This window comes from Sapajus apella, unplaced genomic scaffold, assembly GCF_009761245.1.
Source record: "Sapajus apella isolate SASKATOON/1434 unplaced genomic scaffold, GSC_monkey_1.0 scaffold117, whole genome shotgun sequence".
Taxonomy (NCBI): domain Eukaryota; kingdom Metazoa; phylum Chordata; class Mammalia; order Primates; family Cebidae; genus Sapajus; species Sapajus apella.
This window is the reverse complement of record NW_022437057.1, coordinates 1,476,538-1,493,392: the sequence shown is the minus strand read 5'-3', so window position 1 is coordinate 1,493,392 and position 16,855 is coordinate 1,476,538. Positions and strand designations below refer to the sequence as shown.

The window sequence follows — 16,855 nt, the reverse complement described above, 5'->3', positions numbered from 1 at the left end:
CTTTGGGAGGCCGAGGCAGGTGGATCGCCTGAGGTCAGGAGTTCAAGACCAGCCTGGCCAACATGGTAAAACCCTGTCTCTATTTAAAAAAAAAAAAAAAAGATATTCTGTAAAATAAGCGGCTAGTTCAGCTCACAACTTAAGACGATTGCAAAGAACAAAATCTCTAGAAAGCCTTCATGCTTTGACGGGCAATAGACATGCCTTATGCATAATTTCCATTGTCCTTACACAGGACATTAAAGGGCCATGACCTTGAAGGTCAGGATTTAATAAAATGAACCATTTGTGTTGCACCATCAAGGTGATCTTAAGTGCAATTGGCTTTATTGTTTTAATTGAAAAACTTTCTAAAATATTGTGAGTAGGCCTGGCTTGGCGGCTCACGCCTGTAATCCCAGCACTTTGGGAAGCTGAGGTGGGTGGATTACCTGAGGTCAGGAGTTGGAGACCAGCCTGGCCAATATGGCAAAACGGTCTCTACTAAAAATACAAAATTTAGCCAGGCATGGTGGCAGGTGCCTGTAATCCGAACCATTCAGGAGGCTGAGGCAGAAGAATTGCTTGAACCTGGGGCGGTGGGGGACAGAGGTTACAGTGAGCCAGATCATGCCACTTCACTCCAGCCTGGGTGAAAGAGTGAAACTCCATCTCAAAAAAATAAATAAATAAAGATAAAAATAAATAAGTACTGAGAGTGCACAGTGGCGAAGAATACCCATTCAGTTTGGTGCCATTGTCTTAATCCTCCAGAAGCTCCAGAAGTTTTACCCATCATTGCTTTTGTACCATTAGCATGAATATCAAAACATGATATGGCTGCCCCTCCCCCGCCCCGAGAAAGGGTTTTGGGCCCCCAAGGGGTTCATGGACCACACTTTGAGAACCACTCTTCTTGCCTTATCTCCTGTGAGTCTCATCCCCCACTTGTGCTCTGAACAGATTTCAGTACCCAAATAGATCTCCATACCATATGCACTTCCCTCGTTCCCTGCTGGGCTTTTGCCCAGCCTCTTCCCCTTGCCAGGAATTCTCTACCCAGCAGCCTTGCTTGGCCAACTTCTGTTTGTCTTCATTATTCAGGCCTCCCCCACGGAGGCTGTAGGGTGTCTCTTCTGGGCTCCAGCAACTCCCTGTCCCTGCCCCTGTCATGGTGCATTTGTGTGTCTTCAGCTTGATCATTCATTCATTTGTGTATTAATGCAACACATATTTCTTGAGCACTTACTAAGTGCCCTACACTGTTTTAGGCACTAGAGACACTACACTGAACAAAAGGGACAAGTCCATGCTCTCAGGAAGGACTGACCTCCTAGTGAGAGGCCAAGAAGCAGGGAGGGAAACGGCATGCAGGGTCACAAAGCTGGGCTGCTTCAGACAGTGTGGCAGGAAGAAGATGTCTAAGAAGATGACATCTGAGCAAAGATCTGAAGGACCTGAGGGAGGGAGCTGTGTAGCTGTGGGGGGTCTTAGGGGGACATTCCCAGCACAGGGAAGAGCAACCGCAAAGGCCCGGATGCCTTGCTTATGAAACAAGGAGGCCCCGCAGCCAGAGAGAGCCACAGTGATGGTGGGAGGTAATAGGAGGTAAAGTCAGGGATAGTGGAGCTACTGGAGGGTTCTGAGCAGGTCAGGGTAGTCTGACTCATGATATTTGTTTTTGTTTTTGTTTGAGACTGAGTCTCGTTCTATCACCCAGGCTGGAGTGCAATAGTGCAATCTTGGCTCACTGCAACCTCTGCCTCCCAGGTTCAAGCGATTCTCCTGCCTCAGCCTCCCGAGTAGCAGGGATTACAGGCATTAGCCACCACACCCGGCTAATTTTTGTATTTTTAGTAGAGATGGGGTTTCACCATATTGGTCAGGCTGGTCTCAAACTCCTGACCTCCTGATCCGCCCACCTCAGCCTCCCAAAGTGCTGGGATTACAGGCATGAGCCACCATGCCCAACACTGACTCATGTTTTGAAAAGGATCCCGCTGGTTGCGCTCAGGGGTCAAGAGTGGAAGCAGAGAGACCAGTAAGGAAACTATCGTGATAACCTTGGTGAGAAATGATAGCAGCTTGGACTAGGATAGTATCAGAGGTGGAGGGAATTTGTCCATTTCCTCTCTGGCTGGCACTCTGGATGTTCTTGCTGGTCATCAGCTTTGGGATGTTGGGCAAGCCATCTTATCTTCCCCACTCTAGGCCTGTATTCGTCTTTATTTATTTTAAGGAATTGGCTCACACAATTGTGGGGGCTGAGTCTGAAATCTGCAGGACAGGTCAGCAGGCTGGAGACCCAGTGGTCGTTGCTGTCTAGAGGCAGAAGTCCTTCTTTCTTCTTTTCTCTCAAGGCCTTCAACTGATTGAAGAGGCCCACCCTCATGATGAAGGGTAATACTCAGAGTTTACCTATTTAAATGCTAATCACATCTAGAAAATACCTTTATAGTGATATCTAGTCTGGTGTTTGACCAAGCAGATGGATACCATGGCCTTGCCAAGTTGACACATAAATTTAACCCGGCACAGTGGTACATACCTGTAATCCCAGCTCCATGGGAGGCTAAGGCAGGAGAATCGCTTGAACTCGGGAGGCGGAGGTTGCAGTGAGCCAAGATCGCATCTCTGTACTCCAGCCTAGGCAACAAAGCAAGACTCTGCCTCAAAAAAAAAAACAAAAAACAAAAAACATGGGACCTCAGCGTGGTTGTTTGTACGGTGAAGCTATCAAGACTGCAATGTTATGCCAAAAGTTGCCAGCACATAGTACAGGCCAAGGACATACTCATTCCCTTCCATTCCCCTAAACTCTCTGAGGAGAGAGCTGCCCAAAATACCCTTAATCTCATGTCCCTGGGTCCTGAAGTCCTGAAGTTTGTGAGGTTTGTTCTGCCATCTTACATCAGTTCTGCTTCCTGGAACTGTGGTCTGAACAGGAGGCAGCTGCCCATCTCAGCTGTGTAATGGCCTTGGAAGTCCTTGAATCGAGGCCTCCCTCCCCGCGCTAATGGAGCTTTCTGGCTGGAAGCTGGCCAGGGTCCCAGACTTCCTGTTACCAGACCCATGCTCATCAGTTTCTGTAACCATGGTCTGCTGGGACTTTCAACACTTGATACTCAAATCAATAATATTCCTGCTGACATAGGTTGGTTCTGCAATCCGGAAAGAAACGTTCACCTGGTTCTCTTACCTGGGGGATCTATACCTGTGGCACGTCTTGAGAGAGTTTGAAAATGAATGATCACATTGCCTCTAGCTGTTGCCTTATGTCTCATTGCTTCAAAGAGGGGCCTGGGCTCAGGGGAGGTACCGCAAGTGTGCAGTTGGGAAGCTGGCATTGGACTTTGCCTGTGGGGGCTGCCTCTTCGCAAAATTCTTTATAGAATTCTTCTGTCATTAGCTGCTTGGGTTTCTGCTAGAACAATGACCCAGAGGCGATGATTTTCATTTGAGAATAAATGGTCTTTTACATTCTCGAATTATGGTCAGTAGCCTGTGAACCCCCTGCCTTGTATGGAGGCAGGGGAGATGATTGTACATTGTGGAGTATTTTTAGAAAAATTCAGATGTATCTCAAGTAAATACAAAATATCTGGCAGAGTCAATAAAGTGTTGCTTGGGTCAGTGTTAATACAGAATGTGGCCTCAAACAAGTCAAATCTTCCCTCCTGAATCCTGGCTTTTTGGGCTGTAAAATGTAAACAATACTTATTTCCTTAAAATAGGTGTTAGCAATCTACCGCCAATGGCCTAATCTGGCCCACCACCTATATTTGTAAATAAAGTTTCATTGGAACACAGCCAGCTCGTTCATTTACAGATTGTCTATGGCTGATTTTATGTTATGGCGGCAGTTGAGTAGTCACGACAGAGACCAAATATGTCCTGCAAAGCCAAAAATGTTTACTTTCTGTCACATAACAGAAAAAAGATCACTGACTCTGACCTTAGAAGGTTGTATTGAGAAATATATGTGGTGGGTAGACAGAATAGTGCTTAAACAGCCCAGGCTTCGGAGTCACACAGGTGGGATAAAGTCCTAACTAGTTGTGAGACCTTCACCAAGTTACTAAACCACTCTGTGCTAAAAAAGCAGAGGCTTTATTATTATATTGTTGGTATTCCTAGAGCTGAGGTCCCAAACTGATAGCCTATTTGCTGGAATTGGCTTACAGACATGGTATGTTTGGCCAACATAGTGATGTACCTTTTTTTTTTTTTTTTTGAGACAGAGTCTTGCTCTGTCACCCAGGCTGGAGTGCAGTGGCACAATCTCAGCTCACTCCAACCTCTGCCTCCCCTCGAGTGATTTTCCTGCATCAGCCTCTTGAGTAGCTGAAATTACAGGCACACACCACCAGGCCTGGCTAATTTTTGCATTTTTAGTAGAGATGGGTTTCACCATGTTGGCCTGGCTGGTCTTGAACTCCTGACCTCAGGTGTTCCACCTACCTTGTCCTCCCAAAGTGTTGGGATTACAGGCATGAGCCACCATGCCTGGCTTGTAAATTTGTTTTAAAGATGTCCACATTTAAGTATATAAGGAGATTTTACATTAAAACCTTGATTTCCAGTTTCTTTAGAAAATCCTGGGCTGGGTGTGGTGGCTCACACCTATAATCCCAGCACTTTGAGAGGCCGAGGTGAGTGGATTGCCTGAGGTCATGAGTTCAAGACCAGTCTGCCAAATGATAAAATCTTGTCTCTATTAAAAATACAAAAAAATTAGCTGGGTGTGGTGGTGTGCATCTGTAATCCCAGCTACTCGGGAGGCTGAGGCAGGGGAATTGCTTGAACCAGGGAGGTGGAGCTTGCAGTGAGCTGAAATTGCACCACTACACTCCAGCCTGGGAGACAGAGCGAGACTCCACCTCAAAAAAAAAAAAAAAATGCTGGAGCTCTGGCAACATTGTCGTCAAGCCCATGTTCTTTGCACTGCACTTAGCTTCCGTTCTTAATTGCATGTTTATTATGGGAGAAACCTTAAAAACTCTTTCAGGGCCGGCTGCAGAGGCTCATGCCTGTAATCCCAGCACTTTGGGAGGCCAAGGTGGGTAGATCACCTAGGTCAGGAGTTTGAGACCAGCCTGACCAACATGGTGAAACCCCATCTCTACTTAAAATGGAAAAATTAGCCAGGTGTGGTGGCAGGTGCCTGTAATCCCAGCTACTGGAGAGGCTGAGGCAGGAGAATCTCTTGAACCTGGGAGGGTGAGGTTGCAGTGAGCCGAGATACTGCCACTGCAGTCCAGCCTGGGCCACAGATCTAGACTCTGTCTCGAAAAGAAAAGAAAAATCTTTCTAGTAGGATCCAACTTGTCTAAATAAGCTTGCTTGTGCCCAAGGGAACCTCCTGCAGTGCTTTTCAGTTAGAGCTCTCCTCCAAGTTACCTGCAGAGTTTGTACAGTGCAGAAGCCCTTGGTCCCACCACAGTCTTCAAAATCAGAACCTCTGGGGTTGGGCAAAGGCATGTGTATTTTGAAAAAAAACCTCTGACATCTCTGCTTCCTTGCTGCTAAATCTCTCTCCGTCTCTCTCCGTCTTCTCCCTTCGGTTTTTCTCTAGTCATTTGGCTGTTTTCTTGCCTGGGGATTTGCATTTGCTTTTTTCTTCCCTGCCCCATCTAGACTGGCATTTCCGCCAACTGTACCCTTCAGTCCATAGGGAGCTTCTGAGTAGCAGTGGCAGGAGGTGTGCTTAGCTCCTGGGAGAGGAGCTCTAGGGTAGGAAAGAGGGAAGACCCAGTTTCCCAAGCACTGAGGCCGGGGAGGGAACTTTCCAGAGAAGACCATGTCAGTGGGGGTCCTGTGAGTGGGAGACCCATGTGTGGCCTGCAGATCTGACCCAGCACCACCCTCCTCTCTCTTCCCTAGGCTCTAGAAGAGGATCTGAACCAGAAGAAGCGGGAGCAGGAGATGTTCTTCAAGCTAAGCGAGGAGGCAGAGTGCCCAAACCCCACCACCCCAAGCAAGGCCACCAAGTTCTTCCCCTACAGTTCTGCAGATGCTTCTTAACAACCACCCAGGGCTGTGGCTGGCAGCTTGGGAGGGCCCAGGGCCTTCTCCTTCATTCTCTGTGAACATGTAACTCAGGACTTCTTTTCCCTCTTGCATCTGTGCCAGCTCAAATCCAGCCCCTCGCCCTGTGCCACCCCAGCTATGCCCGGCAGAGCTGCCCCGGCGTTCCTGACTTCTTGCTGGCTGGCCTGTGGAGGGCGAGGTGTTACTATGTGTCGCCTGACCCTAATGTATGTTCTCCTTGAGCCCTAGATCCCTTCAAGCTGGAAGGGATGGGGCTGCTGGTGGGGTCAGGGTCCAGGAGGAATGGGTGTTCTGTCACCTTGAGTCTTCTCTGTTTGCCAAAATACCAGTTTTGCTCTCTCTGGGCACAAAGCACTGCTGATGAAAACCCCATGGGCTCATCTGTCTGTAATTCTTGGTGGTTTTTCAGTCATTCCCAGAAGAGTCACGGAATCATTGAGCCATTTCTGTTCCCAGTGGAGCCCAGCCTGCAGCTGGCTGCTCAGGAGATGGCCTCATTCATCGTGTTCTCCCAGTTTGCTTTCCACTTAAGATAAAGCCATGTCTATGTGGGAGGTGGGGACCGGGGAAAGAGGGAGGCTGAAACATTTATTCTGCTTCTTGGGTGTTTCATGCCATCTCGCATCCCTCTTCTTGCACACGCGTGTGAACGCACGCACACACACAGGACTTGGTCTGCTGGCCTGGCCTCTTCTGCCCAGGTGGGTTGGAACACATTTGCTGCCTGAGCCGATGCCACTGAGCGTGTTAGGTGGAGCAGTTGGTGTGGTGTGTGCGGGTGTTGGCACCAGAGGCACAGAGAAGCACAGGCTGTACTGCCAGGCTGAGACTCATGCTGGCCCCACACAGTCTCCTGTGTTCAGGGACTAATTCCTCAGCACACAAGGCTTCCACAACCCCGTCTGCTCCAGAGCACTCTTGCCCACCCTGTCTGCAGGTGAAAAAGGAGGGCTGTTTCCTCTGCCCCATGCCCACCCCACCATGTTCAGGACTCCCACCTTGCATTTCAGACCGGGGCTGGCAGTCTCTTGGACTTATCTTCAGGAATAAAAAGCATCAGGGGGAAATGCAATGCCCCCTGCCCCGGGAACCTGGCAGAAGCACAGGTTCTGTACCTCAGATGGACCCCTGGGCCTTCGCTTCTCAGTTGGCTTCCCCAGATTCTGATCCCACGGCTGCAGTGTATATAACTCAATAAAAGCAAATGTTGAAAGCAGTATGTGGGTTTATTTACAAAGAAAACCTTTTTTCACCCTGATTTCTAATTGTTTCATTGAAATAGCTATAAAATGTATGGCTTCTCCAAGAAGATATCTGCTTTTAAAAAACACAAAAAAAAATTAGTAAGGATTTGAGTGAGAGGACATTTTCCGCCTTCCCTCCTACAGGTTTATGATTCTTTTTTTTTTTAGGCTGGTCATGGTGGCTCACCTGAGATCAGGAGCAAGAAAGGGTCTCTCATATGTTGCCCAAGCTGGTCTCAAACTCCTGGTTCAAGTGATTCCCCCCACTTAACCCTCAAGAGTAGCTGGAATGACAGGCACATGCCACTGTGCCCAGCTAGGTTAAGGTTCTATATACTCTGTCTGTCTTTTTTTTTTTTTAAATTGAGTCGGGGTCTCGCTGTGTTGCCCAGGCTGGGGTACAGTGGCTATTCACAGGCACGATCCCACTACTGATCAGCACGGAAGTTTTGACCTACTCCATTTCTGACCTGGGCCTGTTCACCCCTCCTTAGGCAGCCTGGTGGTCCCCTGCTCCCTGGAGGTCACCATACTGATGCCGAACTTAGTGCGGACACCCGATTGGCATAGCACACTACAGCCCAGAACTCCTGGGCTCAAGCGATCCTCCCACCTCAGCCTCCCAAGTAGCTGGGACTACAGCCACGCGCCACTGCGCCCGGTACTCTGTCTTTCTAAAGCAATTTCCTGGAAATTCTCTCAACATTGGTTATAACTGGATGCTTGGGAAGGGAGGGGCAGCCCTTCAACAGGAAAAGGGGGCTGCCCAAATCTTAGGAAAGATCCTCTTGGAGCTAGGTAAGGCAATGGTTCTCAGGTTAGTGAGCATTTAGCTTGCTTGCTGCAGAATTTGAGCCAGATGGGACGTTTTTCGAGCCTCTCACAAATGAGACAAATGAAACAATCGTCTCCTTTTATTCTCTTTGGTGCACAGATGCTGGGGAAACATGAACTAGCTGCAGTGTAACTGCAGAACACAGACCCAGTTCTAGCAGGCCAGGTCAGCATTGGGAACTGTCAGACAGGCCTGCTTTGGGCTTTGCTTATAGTATTTTTGTTTGTAGTCTCGCATGTGAAAAAGTATTAGGTGAAATGCCAGCTTCATGGTTCAGGTGAAAGTCTCATTATTCCCCTTGTGGCTCGTCCTTCACATCATTTTCTTTTTCTTTTTGAGACTGAGTTTCGCTCTTGTTGCCCAGGCTGGAGTGCAATGGCGTGATCTCGGCTCACCACAACCTCCGCCTCCCAGGCTCAAGCAATTCTGCTGCCTCAGCCTCCTGAGTAGTTGGGACTACAGGCACGTGCCACCACGCACAGCTAGTTTTTGTATTTTTAGTAGAGACAGGGTTTCACCATGTTGACCAGGATGGTCTCGATCTCTTGACCTCGGGATCCGCCCGCCTCAGCCTCCCAAAGTGCTGGTTTACAGGTGTGAGCCACTGCGCCTGGCCTCCTTCACATCCTTTTTGCCCTTAAAGGAGTTGCTGCTTCCCTGCTTAGTGCCGCCTGATCCCTCAGAGCTTCCCTGTGCTTTTTTGAATGGGGACTGGCAGGGTCTCCTAGCCTTACAAGGGAGCCACCATGCAATGCCCATCTGAGAGGCCCAGGCCGTTATTCCTCGTGCTCTGTGCTAGTGTTTTTTGTATAAGGGACAGACAGAGCTGATTTTTCTTTTTTCCCTTTGTCTGGATTTAGCAGAGTCAATGTAACTAACTTATATTTTCTCTTTATGAAACGTAGAAGTTATTTTTATGTAGTTTCCAGCCTTTATACAAAATTTTTGTAAAAGGTTTTCTAGAAAGTGAACTACAAGAATACAAGAATGTAAATATGCCTCTAATAAAATAACAAGGTTATCTGCCATTCGGGTTGTTCTTTTGGATGGGGGTGAAAAGCAGGGCACATTTATCCATATTCACCCGGCAAGAAAGGGCTTATCTTCCAAGTACACAGGTGCCTCCCGGGTCATACAGCAGCTCAGACTTCGGGTTTCTGTTTGGAAAGACATTACGCTTGGCTGAGAGAATGTGTCGAGGGCCATGTTCTCTACAGGCATTTAATATCATTTTCATTTAACAACAAGCATTCACTGGCCCCCAGAAGTTTTCACCTTTTATTTTATTTTATTTATTTATTTTTTTTGAGACGGAGTTTCGCTCGTTACCCAGGCTGGAGTGCAATGGCGTGATCTCGGCTCACTGCAACCTCCGCCTCCTGGGTTCAAGCAATTCCCCTGCCTTAGCCTCCTGAGTAGCTGGGATTACAGGCATGCGCCACCATGCCCAGCTGATTTTTTGTATTTTTAGTAGAGACGGGGTTTCACCATGTTGACCAGGATGGTCTCGATCTCTTGACCTCATGATCCACCCGCCTCGGCCTCCCAAAGTGCTGGGATTACAGGTGTGAGCCACCGCGCCCGGCAAGTTTTCACCTTTTAATGTACTGAATCTTTTCGACAATCGGGAAGACATCATCACCCCTATTTTATGGATTTATGTATTTTTATTTATTTATTTTTTTTGTAGAGACAGGGTCTCCCTGTCGCCTAGGGTAGAGTGCAGTGGTATGATCATGGTTCCCTGTAACTTCACACTCTTGGCCTCAGACGATCCTCCCACCTTAGCTGCCTGAGTAGGTAGGATTACAGGCATGAGCCACGGTGCCTGACTAACTTTTTTTGTGGAGATAGGTGACAGGGCAGGGGGGATCACTATGTTGCCCAGGCTGGTCCAAACTCCCGGCCTCAAGCAGTCCTCCTGCCTCAGCCTCCCAAACAGCTGGAATTACAGGTGTGAGCCACCACATCAGGCTCATTCTCATGTTATAGATGAGGAAATGGGCACTAGGCCAGGGGAAGGGTCAAGCCAAATCTCAAATCACTGGTTAGTGATGACTATGGGAGTCAAACTTAGACCTTCTGCAAAAGGTGTTTCTGGCATACCTCCTGTGTCTCACCCAGCTGCCACTTGAACTAATCAAGGGTCACACAGGCACCTAGACACTAGCCATCTCTGCCGTATTTAAAAGAATCTGTCCGTTATGCCTCTGAAACAATATTCAGGCTTTCTTAACTTTGGGTCCACAGACTCTCCCCACAAAGGATCCATACATAGAATTCAGGGTGTCTTGGAACTTGGATGGCAAAAGAGTTGGTCTTTCATTTATTATTATTTTCTTTAATTTTTTTTTAATTTTTTCTTTTTTTCTTTAAAGATGGGGTTTCACCACACTGGTCAGGCTGGTCTTGAACTCCCAACTTCAGGTGATCCGTCCGCCTTGGCCTCCAAAGTGCTTGGATTATAGGCATGAGCCACCACACTCAGCCAGTCTTAGTTTTACTATCCTTTAACTGAAGCTAAGCATTTCCTTTCATCATGGATGTAGCCAACAAACTCTAGCAGTATTAACGGTAGTTGTGACTATCACCAATAGAAATCACAGATATTTCATATCACATTGCAGCTGTTGTATGGATCTCAAAATATATTTATCACTTGGAAATTACAGTAGCTATTAAACCTATGGCTAGATCTTGTTATTTAATGTGCATATGTGTATATACATCCATATATCACATTACATGGGCATATATATCACATACATAATATCTACAGGTTTTTCAGTATTTTGTTACCTGTATTCCATATGATTGGTTTCATTTGTAATCTATGTGCTTTACATTGCACACTTGAAAATATTATTCTGGGGCCGGGCGCGGTGGCTCACGCCTGTAATCCCAGCACTTTGGGAGGCCGAGGCGGGTGGATCGTGAGGTCAAGAGATCGAGACCATCCTGGTCAACATGGTGAAACCCCGTCTCTACTAAAAATACAAAAAATTAGCTGGGCATGGTGGCACGTGCCTGTAATCCCTGCTACTCAGGAGGCTGAGGCAGGAGAATTGCCTGAACCCAGGAGGCGGAGGTTGCGGTGAGCCGAGATCGCGCCATTGCACTCCAGCCTGGGTAACAAGAGCGAAACTCCGTCTCAAAAAAAAATAAATAAATAAATAAAAGAAAATATTATTCTGAGAAGCCACCAGGCAGTGGCTCACGCCTGTAATCCCAGCACTTTGGGAGGCTGAGGCCGGCAGATTACTTGGGGTCAGGAGTTCGAGACCAGCCTGGCTGACATGGTGAAACCCTGTCTCTACTAAAAATACAAAAATTAGCCTGGCTTGGTGGCACACCTGTAATCCTAGCTACTCAGGAGGGCGAGACACGAGAATTGCTTGAACCCAGGAGGCGGAGGTTGCAGTGAGCCGAGATCACACCACTGCACTCCAGCCTGGGCAACAGAGCGAGACTCTGTCTCAAAAAATATATATTATTCTGAGAAGGGATTCATATTCTTTGTGGAATGCCAATGGAGTCTATGACACAAAAAAATGATTTAGAACCCCTGTTTCTCCAGCTTTGAATTGTCTCTGTCCCAGAAACCTTCTGACTAGCAGGGGGCAGGCCGCAGCCATGAGGTCAGTGCAGACTTCACGTTGATTACTGTCTGGGAGATGCAAACAAACAAGCAGCTGGCCTACCTGCCATTAAGGGCTAGAAAAATGACTGGGTTCTCGTGAAAAATAATTCATGAAAGTGACAAACCAACAGTGCGCTAGGGGATTCATAGGACTTGGGAAATGAGATCATTCCACATTCACTGACACCTCTTAAGTACCATGTGCTAGAGATGCCAAGATGAGTAAGACATTGACACTGTCTCCTTGTCTGCATGGGGAAACAGACCTGGAAAAGCAGAGTTTAAGTTCAGACTGACGTTGCCTGGGAGAATCAGGGAAGACTTCCCAGAGAAGGTGATGCTAAATCTTGGAAGACAAAATAGTATGTGCCAGAAGAGGTACATTCAGAGATAGGGATATCGTTTAGGATAAATGCTTTACGGGTCATGAGGCTGAAGAGATGAGCAGGTCCAGACCAACATGCTAGGCTAAAACACCTTTATCTATCCCAAGGGCAGTCAGAGGAATGGGAGTTCACTCAGGGAAAGGACAGTTGAAATTGTTGTATTGGACCGAGCGTAAAAAGTTACCACAAGACAAAAGTATGCCAGATTGCAGGGTCATTTATTATGCCAGCGACCACAGAGGACTCACGTCTCTCCAACCTGTGGTGGCAAAAGGAGGGTGCCACGATTTTTTATACGCGAAAAACCACCTTGGGAGTGGGGGTGAGGGGCGGGGATGGGGATGATAAGGTTTCGGACATTTCAAGGGCCAGGGGATTCTGTGATTCACCTCCTGGGTGGAGACAAGGGCGGGGGTCTCCGGACATTCCAAGGGCTAGGGGATTCTGTGATTCACCTCAGTGGTTTACAGAAGTCAAGATATACATTTGTTTACACATCACAGATTTTAGCAGTTACTGATAAGAAAAGGTAAGCAGCTTTACATAGTTTTGCAGAACAAACTAGCAGTTCTATTTACAGAGGCCAAGGACAGTAGTTATTGTGAGGAGAATGGGGCAGCCATTTCAACTTATCTAAAAACAGTTTTGCATTTTATAAAATAGTTTTGCTCCGGTTCTGGCTCTAGGCCAGCACAATATCACAAAATCATGGCCTTGGCAATTCAAGAGACTGGCTGAAAAGGACTGAGAGATTATGTTGAAAGAGTTTATTTATTTTGAGACAGAGTTTCCCTCAAGAGACTGCCCGAAAAGAACTGAGATTATGTTGAAATATTTTATTTATTTATTTATGAGGCGGAGTTTCCCTCTTGTTGCCCAGTCTCAAGTGCCATGGTGTGATATTGGCTCACCACATAAGCGATTCTCTGCCTTAGCCTCCGGAGTAGCTGGGATTACAGATATGCTCCACCACACCTGGCTAATTTTGTATTTTTAGTAGAGACAGGGTTTCTCCATGTTGGTTGGCCTGGTCTTGAACTCCTGACCTCAGATGAGCCACCCACCTTGGCTTCCCAAAGCGCACCATGCCCAGTGAAAGTTTTTTGGCCCAGAGTTTTGTGGCTTTCAGAATGAAAGGGAAGACTGCAGTTTCCATGAGGGCAAGAAGTAGAACTTTTTAGCTGACCCCTTGCTGTGGTGTAAATGTCCCCTCCGAAACACATTGAAATTTAATTGCCACTGTAAGGATATTGAGAGGTGGAATCTTTAAGAGGTGATTAGGACAAGAGCCCTCATAAATGGACTAATGCCATTATTGCTGAAGTGGGTTATTTATCATGGGAATGGATTCCTGATAAAAAGGTGGGTTGGCTGGGTGTGGTAGTTCACGCCTGTAATCCCAGCACTTTGGGAGGCCAAGGTGGGCGGATCACCTGAAGTCAGGAATTCAAGATCAGCCTGGCCAACATGGTGAAATCCTGTGTCTACTAAAAATACAAAAATTCAGCTGCTTCAAGATGAAGCTGAACATCTCCTTCCCAGCCACTGGCTGCCAGAAACTCATCAAAGTGGACGATGAACGCAAACTTTGTACTTTTTATGAGAAGCGTATGGCCACGGAAGTTGCTGCTGACGCTCTGGGTGAAGAATGGAAGGGTTATGTGGTTTGAATCAGTGGTGGGAACGACAAACAAGGTTTCCCCATGAAGCAGGGCGTCTGAACCATGGCTGTGTCCGCCTGCTACTGAGTAAGGGGCATTCCTGTTACAGACCAAGGAGAACTGGAGAAAGAAAGAGAAAATCAGTTCATGGTTGCATTGTGATGCTAATCTGAGTGTTCTCAACTTGACTATTGTAAACAAAGGAGAGAAGGATATTCCTGGACTGACACCAAGGTGCCTCGTGGCCTGGGGCCCAAAAGAGCTAGCAGAATCCGCAAACTTTTCAATCTCTCTAAAGACGATGTGTCTGCCGGTATGTTGTAAGAAAGCCCTTAAACAAAGAAGGTAAGAAACCTAGGACCAAAGCACCCAAGATTCAGCGTCTTGTTACTCCATGTCTCCTGCAACACAAACGGCAGCGTATTGCTCTGAAGAAGCAGCGTACTAAGAGCAATAAGGAAGAGGCTGCAGAATATGCTAAACTTTTGGCCAAGAGAATGAAGGAGGCTAAAGAGAAGCACCAGGAAAAAATTGCGAAGAGACGCAGACTTTGATCTCTGCGAGCTTCTACTTCTAAGTCTGAATCCAGTCAGAAATAAGATTTTTTGAGTAACAAATAAATAAGATCAAACTTAAAAAAAAAAATACAAAAATTAGCTGGGTGTGGTGGTGGGCACCTGTAATCCCAGCTACTCTGGAGGCTAAGGCAGGAGAATCGGTTGAACTTGGGAGGCAGAAGTTATAGTGAGCCAAGATCGCACCACTGCACTCCAGCCTGGGTGACAGAGTGAGACTCTGTCTCAAAAAAAAGGATGAGTTTACCCAGTTTCCTCCCTTTGTGTCATATGCTCACTTCTGTCTTCAATTTTGTGCCATGGGATGACCCTTACCAGATATTGGCACTATGCTTTTGGACTTCCCAGCTTCCAGAACTGTGAGCCAAATAAACTTCTGTTTTTTATAAATTTACCTAGTCTATGATATTCTGTTATGGCAGCAGAAAACTAAGGCAGAAAATTGGTACTGAGTAGTGGCCTGTTGTAATATCAAACACTTGTGGAAAATGTAGAAACCACTCTGGAACTAGGTAATGCATAGAGACTGGAAAAATTGGAAGGAACAGGCCAGAAAAAGCCTACACTGCCATCAATGGAGCATTAGGGTGATTCTGGTGAGGGCTCAGGAGGGAAGAGCTGTAGGGAAAGTCTGAATCATCTAAGAGATTACTTAAAGGCTCATGACCAGAATGTTAGTAGAAATATGGGCAGTAAAAGCCATTCTGTTGAGGTCTCAAATCGAAATGAGGAACAAGGTATTAGAAACTGGAGTAGTGTTTGCTTCAGCAGCACATATACTAAAATTGGAAGGATACAGAGAAGATTAGCATGGCACCTGCACAAGGATAACACGCAAATTCATGAAATGTTCCATATTTTTACTGGAAAAAAACACCTTAAACTTCATATGGAACCAAAAGAGAGCCCACATAGCCAAGACAATCCTAAGCAAAAAGAACAAAGCTGGAGGCAACACGCTACCTGACTTCAGACTATACTACAAGGCTGCAGTGATCAAAACAGCATGGTACTGGTACAAAAACAGAGATATAGACCAATGGAACAGAACAGAGGCCCTGGAGGCAACGCCACACATCTGCAATCATCTGATCTTTGACAAACCTGACAAAAACAAGCAATGGGGAAAGGATTCCCTGTTTAGTAAATGGTGTTGGAAAAACTGGCTAGCAGTGTGCAGAAAGCAGAAACTGGACTCCTTCCTGACACCTTACACTAAAATTAACTCCAGATGGATTAAAGACTTAAACATAAGAACTAACACCATCAAAACCCTGGAAGAAAACCTAGACAAAACCATTCAGGACATAGGCATAGGCAAGGGCTTCATGACTAAAACACCAGAAGCATTGACAACAAAAGCCAAAATAGACAAATGGGATCTAATTAAACTCCAGAGCTTCTGTACAGCAAAAAACAATCATTAGAGTGAACTGGCAACCAGCAGAATGGGAAAAAATTTTTTCAATCTACCCATCTGACAAAAGGCTAATATCCAGAATCTACAAAGAACTAAAACAGATTTACAAGGAAAAAACAAACCCATCCCAAAGTGGGCAAAGGATATGAACACACTTTTCAAAAGAAGACATATATGAGGCCAACAAACATGAAAAAATGCTCATCATTACTGATTATTAGAAAAATGCAAATCAAAATCACATTGAGATACCGTGTCACACCAGTTAGAATGGTGATCATTAAAAATTCTGGAGACAACAGATGCTGGAGAGGATGTGGAGAAATAGGAACACTTTTACACTGTTGGTGGGAGTGTAAATTAGTTCAACCATTGTGGAAGACAGTGTGGTGTTTCCTCAAGGATCTAGAAATAGAAATTCCATTTGACCCAGCAATCCCATTACTTGGTATATACTGAAAGGATTATAAATCATTCTGTTATAAAGACACATGCACACTTATGTTCATAGTGGCATTGTTTACAATAGCAAAGACCTGGAACCAACCCAAATGCCCAAAATTGATAGACTGGACAAGGAAAATGTGGCACATATACACCATGGAATACTATGCAGTCATAAAAAATGATGAGTTTGTATCCTTTGTAGGAACATGGATGAATCTGGAAACCATAATTCTTAGCAAACTGACACAAGAACAGAAAATCAAACACCACATGTTCTCACTCATAGGTGGGTGTTGAACGATGAGAGCACACGGACACAGGGAGAGGAGCATCACATACTGGAGTCTGTTGGAGGGGGCCACGGGAGGGATAGTGGAGGGGTGGGGAGGTCAGGGAGGGATAACATGCGGAGAAATGTAAGTGATGGGGAATGGAGGCAGCAAACCACATTGCCATGTGTGTACCTATGCAACAATCCTGCATGGTCTGCCCATGTACCCCAGAACCTAAAGTACAATAAAAAATAAAATGAAATAAAATACTAAAAAGAATGAAGAACAACAAAAAAAGGGATGAGCCTACTCAATTTTTTCTCTGCCTTGGATGCCTTCTACCTT

The 16,855-nt window shown here is 46.2% G+C and overlaps 1 protein-coding gene, 1 non-coding gene and 1 pseudogene across 4 annotated transcripts in view; all 3 read left to right on the top strand.

Annotated features, from left to right (window-relative positions):
- STK10 (serine/threonine kinase 10) overlaps positions 1 to 7,364 on the top strand; it is a 152,627-nt gene extending 145,263 nt beyond the window's left edge. For both annotated transcript variants that reach the window (XM_032260349.1, XM_032260350.1), the window contains exon 19: positions 5,863 to 7,364. In XM_032260349.1, the coding sequence (XP_032116240.1) occupies positions 5,863 to 6,003 (141 nt within the window). In that variant the 3' untranslated portion in view covers positions 6,004 to 7,364. The remainder of the gene's footprint in view (positions 1 to 5,862) is intronic.
- Positions 7,365 to 13,169: 5,805 nt separating this feature from the next.
- Positions 13,170 to 14,429, top strand: LOC116538096 (annotated as a pseudogene). Its single transcript, XR_004263501.1, has one exon. The product of XR_004263501.1 is annotated as a 40S ribosomal protein S6 pseudogene (transcript).
- A 697-nt stretch (positions 14,430 to 15,126) lies between these two features.
- On the top strand, positions 15,127 to 15,233 carry LOC116538160. The gene has a single exon (XR_004263526.1). It is a non-coding gene; the product is annotated as a U6 spliceosomal RNA (small nuclear RNA).
- Positions 15,234 to 16,855: the final 1,622 nt, after the last annotated feature.